The following is a 15,828-nucleotide window of genomic DNA, read 5'->3' on the forward strand; positions in this document are numbered from 1 at the left end:
ACCCTAAAATTAATTTGGCTAAATGAACAATTGAGATATAATTTAAAATAGAGATTAGGCGAGGATAGAAATAAATAAAATGTTATCGCGACCATATTGGTAATAAGTAAATTTAAGTGCGATGGAATAAGAATTAGCCCTAATTAAAAATTCAAATAAATTATATAAAAATAAAATATGGGTAATATTAATCTTAGGTGATTCCATTGGTTAGAATAACAAAAATAATGAGTAAACTTCATTTATGCAAAAATTAAGATTTATAGAATAAAATTTATATAGGAAATAGGCTAAATTAGGGTTAAATAGGAGCTAGCACTATTCATTGCGCGCTAGGTGTTCGAGAGCGTCCCTAGCCCTGCCTCCTCCCCTGCCGCGCCGCGCCGCCGTCCCGTCGCCGCGTCGCGTGCATACCGCCTCGCGCCCCGCGCCCCTGCCGCGCCTCGCGCCGTCGCCATCGCCGCTGCTATGCTGCGCCACCGTCCCAACGCCGTGTCGCGTGCCTGCCGCCTCGCGCTCTGCGCCCCTGCCCCGCCGTCGCCGTCGACGTCCCATCGCCGCGCGCCAGTCGCCGTTACGCCTCGCGCCGCGCGCCCGCTGCCTCGCACCCCGCGCCTCTGCCGTGCACTCGCCGCCCTGAGCCCAGCGCGCCGTGCGCCGTCGCATCACCGCTCGTCGCCCTCACGCTTGCGCCCCGCCGCGCGGCCATCCCGTCGCCGTCGCCCTGCGCCGCTGCCACGCCGCCCGTCCCATCGCGTCGAGCCCCGTGCCGCCATGCGCGTCGCGTCGCCGCCCCGAGCCCCGCGCCATCGCGTCGCCGCGCGTCGCCGTCATCCCGACCCCCGTGCGCCGCCGTCGCATCGCCATTAAGCCGGCCACCCCCTTCTCTTTCTTTCCCCTCTTCCCTATAAATACCCCCACCCCCTTCCCATTTCTTCCCACTCCATTCCCCTCTTTTCTCCTCTCTTCCTCTCCACCGCGCCGCCGCCTGTGTGTCGCCGCGCCGCCGCCCTCGGTACCGCCGCGCCGCGCCGTGTGCCGCACCGTGCGTCGCCCCGCCTTGCGCCGCCGTCGCCGCCGCCGTCGTCAGTAAGCCCCCCCCCTCTGTTTGGACGCCGTTACCGCTCGGGTAGGCAGAGAGCCGAGAGGGAAGGGAGAAGCCGGGAGGGAGAGAAAAAGAAAGAAAGAAGAGAGAGAAAAAGAAAGAAAGAAGAGAGAAAAAGGAAAGGAAAAATAAATAGAAAATTAGGGAGAGATTAAGGAGGTTTGGAAAATTAAAATAATTGGGGTTAGTTGTAGGTTTCTTTTTGTTGTAGAATTGCAAAATTTTATATAATTATAGATTATTTTGGGTAATCTCTATAAGTAATTAATTCACGGTAGATAATCGGATTTAATTACTAAGAATTGTATTCTTCGTTGAATTTTAATGAAGGCACTTCTAAATCACAAAATGACTTAGGTTGAATGACCTTAAAATTGGAATAACGTGGTTTCACAAACTTTGTAGTCGATATAGAAAGATCGATTCGCGTTCGACTTTTATTTGAGTTTATTTGGATTTTATTTGAATTCTAATTGAATTCAAATCATTTCTTCGCACGTAATTTTAGAGCCCGAGGGAGTTGCGGATCCGAGCAAGGATCAAGACCCGCAGGACTACGAGCAAGGCAAGTCATCACTATTCCTTGAACATGTTGATCCCAATTGCGAAATTGTTTTGTTTACAAATAAAATTGCATGCAACGATGAACATCCTACTTGTGATTATGCCATGCCTTGATTGTTGTTTACCCTTAAATCTTTGTAACCATGATTACATATGAGTGCCTAGTCAATTATGACAATTGCTTAGAAATGCTATTCTAGAATCATGCATACTCATATTTATCAAATGCTATATGCTTGGGCAATTACCTTTGGGAAGGTAATTGAGATGCGGCATGTGGAGACATGAGCGCCACATTGCCATGACATTCATGACATGATTTGTGAAAGGAAAATAAAGTGAAACAACTGTTTTCGACTGGGGCGGCTGGAGGATTTGGGTGGTGTCCGGAAAAGGCTAGTGCCGTCCCTGGTCAGTTAAGGACCGAGCCATAAAGTTAAGCATGAAACGACCCCCGTACAACCGCACTTCTCGTATGGGTATAGGCCTAGCGGAGTAGATAGCTGAGCGGAGGCAGTATCCATGCATAGTGGTTTCTTGATGTGTGAGGCAGGGGCTCTACGGTGGGGCAGCCATTGGTAGGACCGCGAGGCGGGTGTCTACAGTGGTGTCACCATCAATAGGACTGCCATGTGAGAATCTAAACATAATTATACCTTAATGCATGTGTGAGTCTTCCTTTCCCGGGTGCGCCAGAACTCCTCTCGCTGCTAGAAATTGTATTACGCCTAGAGTGCATGAGGATGTAAAGTTCATGGAGCGGGTACTGCCAATGCGAGGTTATCGAAAAGCTTTGCCGTGACGCGTCTCATGTGTTGGGACGAGGCTCATGTGTTGGGCAGTCGCGGAGTGCGGGTAAAGTGTACACCCACTGCAGTGTGAGTAAACCAAATCTATTCGAATAGCCGTGCTCGCGGTCATTGAGCACCGGGACATGTATTACACTTGGCTAGACTCTAAATTCTTAACTTGTGTGGGATGGGATATTGCATGATGAATTTTATGCTGATGGAGCCACTTCCTGAGAGGAGGGAAGGTGGACGTCCTCAGAAAACCATGACGATTCAACGGCGGGAAGCTATCCTTGGGATCACAATGGATGGTGGACAGAACCGTCGTTGTTTAATGTGAACACTGGTACTAAAATTTGATCAGTCTGTGCTAGGTCTTAGGCTTGTGAAAAGAATTACAAAACCTGCTTTGCGCAAAAGAACCATAGCCATTCCTTGAATACCCTCTATCATGTGCATTGTTGTTGTGGTGGCTTGCTGAGTACGGTTGGTACTCACCCTTGCAATATACAAACTTAATCAGAGGTCAAAGATGAAGCTTCGGAGGATCCCTATGCTTACTACTAGGAGGGTGGTGAAGACGATGGCGCTCAGTAGGTCTTAGTTACGGCTGTTGCCTGTGGCAATGGCGTGCCGCTGCCTTAACTCCGCTACCTTATCTACATCTGCTTTTGAAATGTATTCCGGACCACTCGGTCCTATGATCTAAGACTATGCCTGCGGGCCTATGATGTAATAATTCACACTAGACTCTCGTGTATGTGCATTTGGTATTTCAGCTATGAACTCGTGTGTACCAGACTACTTGATCCAGGGAAATGGTACTGTTTACACGATTGATTCCTGTTATAAAAACGGGGGTCCACAGAGCACGGTGACATGCCGGTGGATTGTGTCTTGTGTGTACAGTTATGCACCTCTGGCCAGAGTGAAACTATTTGAATAGTCGTGCCCGCGGTTATGGGCGATCGACTAGAATCACCGTGATTAGTCCCACTCTATTAATTAACTTGACTTAATGGGCTGGTGTAGTTCAGGTGGTTTGGCTGTGCCTGTTCAACGTGGTTTAGCACTGTTTAGTGGATATTTAATCTTGCCTTAATTAATCAACTGTTTTACTGTTTTCAATTGTAAATGTTTACAACTACCTTTTTGTAAATAGCCACAAATCTCCCTTTGCCTTCCCCTTGCACGTCTGCATCATCGGTGTGGTTTGCTGAGTATGGCGGTTGTACTCAGCCTTGCTATTATTCCTCCTAAGTGTAGTGCTTCTGAGCTGAAGATAAAGTTAGAGGATCAAGGCTTATACCCCATTTGAGTTTTTGCATGTGGAGTAGAGCTGAAGCCTCGCTAGGATCGACTCGTTTCCCGCTGGTGCTTTCTTTTTAGTGTGAGGACTAAGTGCCTCTTCTATAAGTATTCACGCTTTATTTACCTTTAGATATGTATATTTATTTGTCATTTTGTGTACCTTGGTTTGATTCATGGAGAGGGACTTATACACAGAATAGTATGAAAATTTAGCTAAATTTCTAGGTGTGACACATTATCATCTTCATTGATCTCCTGTCGTGCCTCTTTGGCATTGCCTCTGCTTTAGTTTCTCCGACGTCTCCGCTCCTGCTAATGGATGGCTTAGTTTGTCTCTAGTTGCCTCCATCATCGTTGAGTTGTGATTTCGTCTCCACGGTTGGCCTGCTACGCTGCCGTTGACGGGTGACCTCATCGTTATCGTCGGTTGCCTACACCGTCATTGACTGGTGATCCTGTCTCCATGCCAGCAATATCAATAGCTTGTAATGAGTTATTTCGACAACGATAGAAGGACACACAATATGCTCGAGCGCTTGCCAGCTCAAGCACGAGGATCATACCTTTAACCAAGACTTGTTCTGCATAGATGCAACAAGAATTTATGGCTGTGAGCTTATCTCCTACGCTCAAGGTCTAGATCAATCATTATTTCCCACGAGGACCAACGATTGAGTACTTGTGCCTATTGGGATTCAATTATCATATTTACTTCGATACACCCTATGAGGGATAATCACTCAGATCAAAAGTTGCTCAGATGAGATGCACTTCGTCAACATCACCCGGAAATTTGTCATTCTGGTGTAGACTAAGAGATGTTTTACACATGTCATCTTTTTAAGCGTATCGGTGCGCATATTTTGGGCCTATACCCAATATGTTCCAGCCCATATTTCCAGGTGTGGTGAAGCTGTATGTCTTATAGGGACTTAAACATATTCATCTTTGCAATATGCACACGTTGTGAACCCAATACCTTCAAAATTCCTTTGTTCGCTGCATAAAGGCTTTCTAATTAAGGGATAATTGCTTTTTGACCATGTTTCGAAGACTAACTACCAATCTGATCTTTCTTTTTCTTTTTGTTTGTTTGACACTGCTTTTCAAAACCGAACCTACCGTTTGACCCTATTTGCACTACACCATCATAGTTTCATTTAGGAAAAAGAAAAAAGAAATCTATGTGTTATTCAAACTGACTAAAATACCCTTCCTTCAACCTTACCCGCCTCCTACCTCCCTGCCTTCAATCTTATCCTTATCTTTCTCTCACTCTCTTCTGTCAGCGTGAGTGGCAGGCTTCAGCGCGTGGAGGGAGAAGGCAATGGTGGTCGTGTCGACATGCGGAGGGAGGGGGCAACGACGCCGGCTCCGACGCACGGTGGGAGGAGTTGGCTGTAGTTGTTCCGACCCGCGAAGGGACGGGATGGCAGCACCGGTGCCAACGCGCAGAGGGAGGAGGCGGCGGCGGTGGCATTGATGTGTGGAGGGAGAGAGGTGATGGCTCCGCTAACACGTGGAGGGAGGGAACGACGTCAGCAGCAGCGGCGTGCGGCGTCAGCTGCGATGGAGCGTGGTGTCAGCGGCGGTGTGCGGTAGTGCACGGTTGGCGACAGCAGCGTGCGGCATCCGCTGCGGTGGTGCGTGTTGTCGGCGGTGGTGGTTGTGGCAGCATGGTGTCAGTTGCAGCGCGCGGCGTCCGCTGTAGCGGCGTGTGTCGTCGGTGGCGTGCGGCGTCCTTTGCGTGGATGGACGAGTAGGATGAGTGTGGGGAGGAGAAGATGTTGGTGTTGTTCTTGGCTTTCTCTTCTAATTTGTTGGTTCTACTTTTTTACCACCATAAAAGCAAAATCAGTGTACCAAATTTGTATCAAATTTTGTTCAGTTTATTTTCTTAAAAATCAGTTAAATAGATTCAAATTTATCAATTGAAGCTGAATATATCAAAGTAGTGTCGAATGTGAAACAAATGTCAAGTTTGTGACAAATATAGTATATGCACATTTAATATAACTAGGAAGGTAGCCCGCGCATATGTGTGAGCACTTATTTAATGTTGCTTGAATTTTTGTTACGGATGTTTACATTTATATGATATTTTTAAAATAGATCTTGACTCTATTTTAAACATGTTTTCGTTAATATCTAGTTTGGACATATTACTTGAAACCGTACAACCTTGAATTTATGAAAACATGTGTCACGATTATGGAATACAGGAGTTGTTTCATATCTATTTCTACTATATGTGATTTTTTTAACCTAGATAAATGGTTTTTTAAATACTACCACGATAATTTCCAACGCACTATATTATTGGTTTTATTTTGACAAATATCTATAATTTTGAGTTTGTTTTTTTCAATGCCTATTATTCATAATCAGATGAGACACATTTACTAATTAATTTGGAGAATGAATCTATTTTCCTAAACTTATTTACAATAACTAATTTATACAAGTATACTTTATAGTCACATCAATAGGGTGTATGACATAGGTCCATCAAATTATGCCTAATGTGCTGGAATTCTTCAACTATAAGAAAATATATCATGAGTAGTTTATGGCGCATGTTACTTGATTGTTTATTTGTTATCAAAACTATTTGACACAAAGAAAAACATACATATGACAATAAATCTCATGATGGTTTAAGTGGTTGTATTATAGCAAGAATAATTGGCTTGAAATATTTTTCATATTTTTTTACATCTATGTAACATTTATATTGCACATTTATCAAATACTAATGAAATAATTCTAAAGATTAAAAAAATTGAGAATCTTAATCTCTAACAAATTAAAACCAAATCAGATCTACTAAAAAACACAACTAAATTGTGTTGTTTTCATTTATTTTACATATGTAGATTTAAATTAGCATTGTGTAATCGTCAAGTGATATTTGACACCTGAAATATGATGTGAAATTTTTAAAATAGGAAAGAGTACGAATTACCCCCATAAACCTGAAAACCAGACATCTTTCACCCTCAACTATTAGTATCAGACGAATTACCCCTAACTCAACCTGGAGCGGTTTTGTTCCTACGTGACAGTCCAGTAAGCATTTTTTTAGAAAATAAATTAGGTGGGACCTACAGTCACACTCTCTACCCTCGCTATCTCTCTCCCCTCTCCCTTCTCTCTCCCTCATTTCCTTAATCCCATTCCCCAGCCCCTCTCTCTCTCTCTCTCTTATCCCTCTCCTTACTGAGGGGCAGCCGGGCCGCGCCCCGCCAGCCCGCCGCTATTATCCTTCTCCTTCGTCTATTCCACTGCTCTTGCTCTCTTGATTGATTCACCTCGTTGTTCTTGATTGGTGCTTTCTGTCTCATTAGGAGAGAGGCATTGGTGGTGGGGATCGGTTATGAACCGTGGTGGGATGGCATGCTGGTAGATGGAGCCACAACTGCATTTGTTGGGGGAGTTCTCGATGGCAGGAAGCTAGTGAAATTGAGTTCACCAATTTGGACTGAAGAAGTGATCTCAGATAGGGGGGTTGCTGCCTGGAAGTGTAGGAAAACAATGCAGAGAGAGGTATACAGTTAAGATCACTTGATTTGTCTGATAAATCCGTTGATGGCATGTAGGCATAGTTAGCTGCCTAGTCAACCCAATAAAATGAGGCTATAACAAGTTCTATCATTACTATGCTGCATTTTTGCCAAGTCTGCAATCTATCAATCTTCATCCCCCGAGTCTCTGAACATAAATTACCTACATCTGTTAGATGGCTCAATTTATCTTTAGCTAGACAATCTATTAGAAGATGATGAGGGATTTGGGTGAGCTTCTTTAGATTGATTGTTTTCAGTATCTTAGATTGGACTCGTGCAATGTCTAATGCAATGTTTTTTTTTTTTGTCACTGAGTTTTGAAGGGAACGACTCCTTGCAGCCTCTGTGCTACATCGGGCACCATCACCGGACAGCCTGTGGCCCTTCTCTATGTGCCATCAGTGCACTTAGATTGTGCACTTTTTTGATTTCCCAGGGGGAGGTCTCTTCAAAGTGGCAACCGAAGCAAATTTCTTGATCCAACAAGCAAGGAATCACGGAGGTGGATCTTTGTGTTTGCTCATCATGTGAAATCAAAAAATTTCTTGAAGCAGCACACGCAAGAAACCAAAGAGAAGCACCGAAAAGTTGAGTTCAAAGAAAACTAAATGGCATTTTTTCGTCATACCCAGGTGATTTGTGTTGTTCATCTTCGGTTCTTCTCCCTGAATCTCCTCATCGTCCATCTATTTGATTCTCTCCTTCTCTTCTTTTCTCTTTGATCTGGAATTTGATCTGGTTTGTTGTCCTTTCTCCTTTATTCTTGGATGCTAAGCTCCTTTTCTATTTCTGGCAGGCACACGGGATTTTTTTGTGGGCGACATTGCGTGCTGCACATGATTTCTTTGTATTTGGGCTTTTTAATCCCATCATGGGCTGTGGGCTGTGGGCCATGTGAACTAGTGGGCTTTTTTTGTTTGTATTTTTTGTGCACAAATTGTGACGGGCTTTTTGTTTCTTCAAAGAAAAGAGGATGTGGGCTGTGGCCTAACAAAAAAAAAACAGAAATGGGCTGTGGCCTAACAAAAAACAAAAAAAATCACACTACTTTCTTTCTGCGCTCATCGATCGTCTGTGCACGGATTGCATGGCCAGCAGAAAAAAAAGGGCTGACAAAACAAAAAATTTCAGCCGCATGTTACATAGACAGTCCCTATTTTTTAATAATAGATCCAATCTGATGGTGTAAAATGACGGGTCCAACAATTTAAGTGAAAATTAATGGTGAGATTAGACCGTGCCACGTGGCGGTCTAAGAGCGTTTGTAGGAGTGCCATGTGGCGGCTTGAGAGTGTTTATAGGAAGTTTAGTGGACTTTTAGTATATAATAGATAGATATGGTCAAATAATTAAGGGCAAAAAGGACTATTTGTCCCTTAGTTAACACTATTAACTCGTCTTAACGTAATAGGGTCAGCTTTCATCTTCTATTTTGAAAAGCGGGTCAGCATTGACATAAAGGGCAGATTTAACATGTCAATTGAGCATATAGGACAAATATAGTTAAATCAGGTAAGATCGGCTGAAACCCCGATGCTACCCTAATCGGCAACCAAAGGCAGGCTAGAGATTGAGATTCTAATCACGACTCATAAGATCAAACTCAACTGATGCAGCTATAAGTATGAAAAGAAAGACAATATCTAGACAATCAAGCCGTTGGATGTTTCATAGAGTGGTAGATATCCTATATAATCTAAGTCAACGTCGATATTTAACCTAATCGGCTGCCTTCTAGTAACATACGTTAGCCGATTAGAGGTTAGATATCGATATTGCCAGAGATTATATAAGATATATGATAACTCGACGAATTACATAAATAGGATTAGAGTATCATAAATATGGAAGCACTAATCCTGAGAACGCAAGCCGCCATAACAAGTTTTACCTCTAGTTGAAGATCGAAACCGATGCAGCTCAACCCAAAAGCAAGAACTCGTCGAAACAAAATGAAAGTAAAAGGGTGGCGATGCGCCGAGATTGTATTGAACATGTGTTAGATTGATTACATGGGCTCGGGGTCTATTTATACCCGAGATTACAAAATATGTCCATATCGGACACGACTCTTATCTCTAACAAACTCTAAGATACCATAAGTCTTTGCGGCAGACTTTTGCCCAAACATATCTCTAAGGAAATTAAATAAAATATCCTAATTAATAGATACAATTGTCTTCTCAGAACTCTATCCGTGCGTGGCAATCCTCATGAAGCTCATTAATCACAACCCGACAACATATACCATGTCATATTGTCGGATCTGACTCGATCGGCTAACCTCATCCAACTCGAACTCTGCTGATCCCAGTCGTAGCCGATTTGGACTCCAGCCGATCCTTTCTCTGTTTCCGGTGCGATCTCCATCTCGAATTCCGCTTCGATCCCATCTTCATCTCCGATACTTGGATTACCAAATTTGGTTGTTAACAATACTATAATTTAATATTACGTCACTTGGCTAGCTAAAATTGTAATTTTTAACTATATGTTTAGTTGATTCCCAACTAAGCATATAGTTAAGGGCTACACCTGTTTATTCATCTATTCGATGTATCTATCTATTTAATCCATTTAACGAGCACTCCACGGCCTCTTTGCTTATATATGTGTGTATATATTTATTGGGGGACGCTGCGGTGCTTTCTACCTATAGTATTATCCTACGAGTAGAATTAATCCTGACCATTTATTTTAAAGGGTAGATTAGTAATCTCCTAATATAGATTAGGGGTAATTTTGGCTGGGGGCTGATTTCTCTGTCTCAGTCGCTTGATTGCATCAGACCCGACGCAGGAACTGCATCTCGCTGTTACTTATCGCGACACTCCTCCCGGCAGGTGGCGGCGCGACAAAAATCGCCGGCAGCGCTTTGTACTCTCTGTTTGGATCAGACAGCAATACTATGCAATGTGCGACTGGTTGCTTTCCAGCAGGTACTGAAACCCATTTCACGCAGGCATTCATCAGACAACTGCTAGTCTGCTACCTTGAAAAAATTATGAACTCGCGTAATAGCAGATAAATCTGCCGAAAAGCTGTTTGCAAGTAATGTGATGGTGCATGCATATAAATAAGTGTTTGATCGATCCATTCAGGAAGATCTAAACAGCCAAATTTAACATATAAGCAGTAGCACTCACGATTTCTCTTCCATATCCATACTGTTGCTCTGAAGCCATAGACCTGCTAGTAGTCATTCCATAAGCTACTAGTCGAGCGCGACGACCCTAGCCCGAGCTACCGAGTGCACCGTTGGGGAGGAGGGAGCCAGCTGCAGCAGGCCGTGGGCAGATGGATCGACAGGGGAATGGATGCGTGGTGACCGCCGTTATGTGCCAAGTTACAATATTATCCCTCCACTCCATTTTGCAATGGACTATTATGCCCTTCCACTTTTCTATTACCCTTAATTGACGTGGAAGTATAATTAGATCAAGTCCATTAGATTGAAAAATATCAACGGCTTAGATTAATTCTACTACCAGTAGAAAGCATCGGAGTCTCACTCATATTTATTTATTTCAAATGTACATACCCTTTATATTCTTTCCTCATCCAAGTATTCACAACTCTTCCTACTTTGTTAGTCATGTTAGTAATCCCACAACAACGTGTGTGTTAACATTTAGTTTTAGTCGAGAGTAATCCCCAATCCACGACATTCCAAAGAAACAACACAGTAAGCATCCCCCGTCGCCTCACCTCCGAACAAGCCCTTAGCGTGAGTTAAAATCCACGTTTGAATGTATTCATATTTACAAGCCCCAAAGCCCCAAACGTACGAGGCTGCATTTGATCCACCTATCAGGCATAGTTCACCACAGTAAGTCAGCCACTATTTGGTCCATTTGATGCACCTATCAAGCATAATCACATGCTTAAAGTGCAATCACATGTTCCGACTAGAAGCGTTGTTCAGACAGTATATAGCAACGTGAATCGGTGCTGGTTACGCCATTATTAAATGAATCTGGATGCACCTCAGCACAGCACATTGGTTGGTACGAGAAAGTCAATGATACGGAGTATAGTACCAGTAGCATAATGATAGTAGAACAACTGAACAAGAGAAGGGAATTGTCGATAAAGAATTCAAGGAACCTTTATATGATTTTATATGGTTAGAATGAATATTGTTCCATCTTGGCGCGACGGCAATCTATACAGTTTACACTATCACACAAGTAATTTCTAAACTTTCTATAATTCAGACAATTTGCATCTCCTCATGAAAGCCATGAGTGAGAGAGAGAATAAACAACAGATTTACTACATAAAAGCAAAAGGAACGAACCGTGAAAAGAAAAATGGAACATTGGACAAGAGCATCTCAAAGCCTACGGGTTTAGATTATCCAGTGCCTCCAGGAGAATAGGCCTGAACCTCTTGCAGTCCAGCTTCACATTCTGTTTGTCCATGAAAGTCTGCCTGATGAAATCGAATCCACGCTGGTGGAATGAGATAGGATTGTTGAAAATCTCGTGGTCTCTAGGGTACTGATCCGTCAAGCTGCTCTCGTCGACATCGATGCTGTATTGCTTGTACCTCAGACCCATCAACTCTGCAGGGTTGCCGAAATCGGTGCGTGATATCCAGTCCAGGCCACCCCATGGCACTATCTGAATGAGCGTCGCATTTTGTGGCAGGAACACACAGTTTGTGAGCCCAGCACCATGGACACCCATCATCACGTCGACAGAGTTAACCAGCCGCGCAAACCAGGAGATATCGGAGCTCACATTGGCCTCGTCGATCACCACCTCAAAACCAAGCTCCTCCGCCATGGAAATGATCTCATCCAGGTTGAGAAACATTCTTGTACGGTGTCTCTTGATGATGAACAACCTTGGCTTGATCTTGGGGTACTCACCGAGCACGGTCACACTGTCCCTGCCCAGCGAGTAAGCTCCACGCATGAATCTGTTGAAATCAGCCATCGAATAGTTGTGCGGTGCCTTGGTTGAGTCGATTGTGAACTCCATATAGGCATGCAGCCCGACAATGGCATGCTTGAAGCAGTGCACTTGGTCGTCCTTGCTGAAATCAATCACAGGATACTTGGATAACTTCTGGAGAACTGTCTGGTACTTGATCGTCCACCAAAATGCCATGTCTGTTATAAGGAACTGAACTTCTCCGTTGAACTCGCTTGCGGTCGTGAAAAGAGGGACGAGAACATCAGTGAAGTCATGGAACAGGTTCCCCGTGTAGCCGGTCAGTGAGAAGATCACAGCAGGCACATCGTGGTATTTGGTGCATTCAGGCGCCACTTTGCTCGATTTCACGGTTACCTCAGTGATATGGCTGAGGCAGAATTCATCCCCTTTCCGAGGGTACGGCTTAATCTTCCACACCTCATCCCTCTGCGAACCTTCAGGCTCCATGAACAAGACCGAAGTGGCAGTTGGATGAATTCTAACGTCACCACGCATCTCGCACACATTTGCTGTGAAATTAGAGAAATCACACAAGGGCTTGCTACCCTGCTGGACATTATTCATACCTGTGAAAAATGGAACGTTGTGCGCCAGGAACAAGTATTTTCATTTTTGTCAAACAAAAACATGTAGTTTTTCATCAAAAGGTGGGGACTTAGCCAGCTAGACTAGAACAGCGGAGAAAAAAACAGTTGTAATGAAACAGTGACAGGATGCATCAATAATAATGCAATGCAGTGCTGGAATGGTGGATGCCAGCAAAAATCATCATCGCAATGATAGCATATACAGGACAATAGCATCCCTTGCCCTGGGGCCTAAAATTCCAGATAACTTAAATTCTGAAGAGGTGTTGAAGCATATCTTCATTGAATGCTTAGTGCCGACAAGTACTACTAGTAGTGTCTAGATCAAAAACTTAAAATGGATACCCCAACCGCCAATATCGCATATCCTATGGCTAGGACAAATTAAGACAGTTGACGTGTACCAGCGAATGTGTGGAGTACAGTGATAGTATACCTTCTTGCTTGGCATTTTCAGTGTCCTCAGCAGCATCATGAATCGTGTAATTGGAAACTGTTGGGAGGGTGACTTTATGCTTCTGCTCCGCGTGTTCGCGCTCCTCGTCATTCCCATTAGGGCATCCACAATGGTTATCTATAGGCTCTCTACAAGAGATCCATGTCAGCATATTTTCCTACTTGGAAGAGATTAAATGAAGAGAGAGAGCAAAACTATCTATTAACATAGAGATAGTCTATATAGAAAAACGAGGCAATGTATTAGAGAGCTATAGATACCCATGTAGATATACCATTAAAGTGATTTACTATTAATCTAGTCTATTGGTGAGATGTACATGTTTTATAGATAGCACCTTACTTTACCATTGTGGGTGCTCTTACTCTCCCCGTCTCCTCCACCGCCTACAGTACAGATCGATCCGGGCAAGCATTGATAGAAAGGCTCAGTTACCCATCCCAGCTCTGAGTTTCAGATCACGGATCCACGAGCTCTCTACCGAATGTATGAAAATTCTGGAAAAATTCATAGCTCGTGGACAAAGAAATTATGGGGGTTAACTACGACGGTTCACCTAACGTCTCCTGTTGGGATTTATGGTCGTTGCCCTCCTTGTTGTGGGTCGGCTCCATCATTTCGCTGGTCGGGTCCGGCTCGCTCAGCACTCTCCCCTCCTTCTCGCCGGCTCCTCCTGTCCCTGTGGAGATCAGACGAGGCCATACCACACGCGCAATTAGGAGACCAAGCAAAAGATAAGGTAGCTAGGCAGTAACAAGAGCAAGGACGAACACCGTTAGTATCCGTCAGGTAAAATTGTGACGGAGAACAAAAAAAAAAAAAACAAGGAAATTAATTAGTTGACCTTTTAGTTTCACATCAGCTTCGTCGTCAACCACTTCGGGGTCACCACCTGAAGAAGGGAAAGAAACAAGACAGGATGAAGTTGGATGCTCCCCGCGCGCAATTCGCCGTGCGAGAAGGCGAAAAGATCGGCTAGAGGATCGGAGGGGAGGAGCTTACGGAGAGCGTCGGTGGAGGTTTTCCGGGACTCGCCGGAGGGCTCGTTGACCTTCTGCTGGATCAGGATGGACGTCGGCGCCTGTTCCACCGGAAGCTTGCCGTTCACTGTGCACATGAAAAAAAAAAAGAAACCGAAAAAGCTTTGCCGTTCACTGCGCTACGAACAAAAGAGTAGAGATTCCAAATTTGGCCTTGTCAACTTACAGCCGAAGAGGATGGCGTCGGGCTTGGAAACGAAGACGAAGGTGAGGGAGACGAGGAAGAAGCCGACGACGATGACCAGCAGCCGGAACCGCCGCGACTCCTGCCGGAGGCCCCGGACCAGCTTCGGCCGTTCACCCGCCTTCATCCTGCCCGCCGTCCCCTCCGACTTCTTCCTCGGCCGCCGGGAGCCAAGAAACAGGCGCGGAAGAAAAGAGAGAGAGAGCAAGATGACAAGATGCGGACGCAGTCAGCCTTTGGCTACTTGCCCCCGGCTGACCAGAGACGAGGAGGGCGAAGGAAAACGGAGTTGGTGGGGAAACTGGCAAACTGCTGGGGTGAGCCTGACTGAGGAATTAAATTTGAAAATATACTTTTTTTTTTTAATAATTTGCATTTATGTACCTGCTAGACAAAGTTTTGCGTAAATATACCTTCCCCGCGTTCTGGGGAAGCGGGAACGAGACGGTGATGCAGATTTGTTGTGCGGGAACACGGTGGCGCGGACCGGGGGATCGACTCGATTGCGCGGAATGGCAATGCAGTACCGAGATGGTCCCGCGGGGTGGCTGCGCGGAGTGGGTTTGGCTTGCAGGACTGGTCCTGGCAGAGTCGGTCGCGTGGACTGAAGGCGCGGGACCGTGTCGGTCCCACAGCCCCAATCAGCGGCACCGAGCCGCTCCCCTCATGGTCGGGTCCACCCGGGCAGAGATGGTAGGCGCGGTCGGGCGGTCGGGCAGAGATGGCAGGCATGGGTGGGCAGAGATGGCAGACGGTCGCACAAAACAGAGGCGCGGTCCTGCAGACCCATTATGCGGCACCGATCCATCGGTCCCGCCCCCCAGTCCGATCCCGTCACCCTCCTATTCCATTTTTTTCTATTTTAAGTGCAACTATAAGTTTCTATACCAACCTTCGATGGTTATTTATATTTGAATTTTTTTTTAAATTAGTATTTTTGTTATTATTAAATGATAAAATATAAATAGTATTTTATTTGTAGCTAATGTTTTAAATTTTTTTAAATAAAACGAACAATCAAAGTTGGCTATCGAAAATCATGGCATCATCGGGGACGGGATCACATTGCTACTCCAGGCCTCCATTCCACGGGACCGCACCGAAAGTTGTTTTGTCCACCGAAATATCTTTGTCCTCTCCCTACATGTGACATGCTCAGCCAAAAACAGAGAGTGATGCTAGCTTTTTTCACGTGTTGTCCGCCGAAAGTTTATTGTCGTCTGGTTAGAGAGCCTACTCGTCAAGTGCCTACAAAACGAACATTTCGAAACGAAAGAAGC

At 44.7% G+C, this 15,828-nt stretch overlaps 1 protein-coding gene across 2 annotated transcripts; it reads right to left on the minus strand.

Annotated features, from left to right (window-relative positions):
• Positions 1-11,427: 11,427 nt before the first annotated feature.
• Positions 11,428-14,867, minus strand: LOC127777217 (alpha-1,3-arabinosyltransferase XAT3-like). Of its 2 annotated transcripts, XM_052303775.1 has the most exons (7): positions 14,531-14,867; positions 14,327-14,431; positions 14,169-14,216; positions 13,881-14,003; positions 13,662-13,710; positions 13,304-13,452; positions 11,428-12,846 (listed from the first exon to the last, which is right to left on the minus strand). In XM_052303775.1, exons 1-7 carry the CDS (start codon positions 14,673-14,675, stop codon positions 11,681-11,683), a joined length of 1,785 nt encoding a protein of 594 aa, XP_052159735.1. In that variant the 5' UTR covers positions 14,676-14,867; the 3' UTR covers positions 11,428-11,680. The 2 variants fall into 2 exon arrangements, with proteins under 2 accessions (XP_052159735.1, XP_052159736.1); XM_052303776.1 differs by lacking the exon at positions 13,662-13,710 and having other exon boundaries at positions 13,304-13,441; positions 14,531-14,866.
• Between the last annotated feature and the right edge of the window lie 961 nt (positions 14,868-15,828).

This window comes from Oryza glaberrima, chromosome 6, assembly GCF_000147395.1.
Source record: "Oryza glaberrima chromosome 6, OglaRS2, whole genome shotgun sequence".
NCBI lineage: Eukaryota > Viridiplantae > Streptophyta > Magnoliopsida > Poales > Poaceae > Oryza > Oryza glaberrima.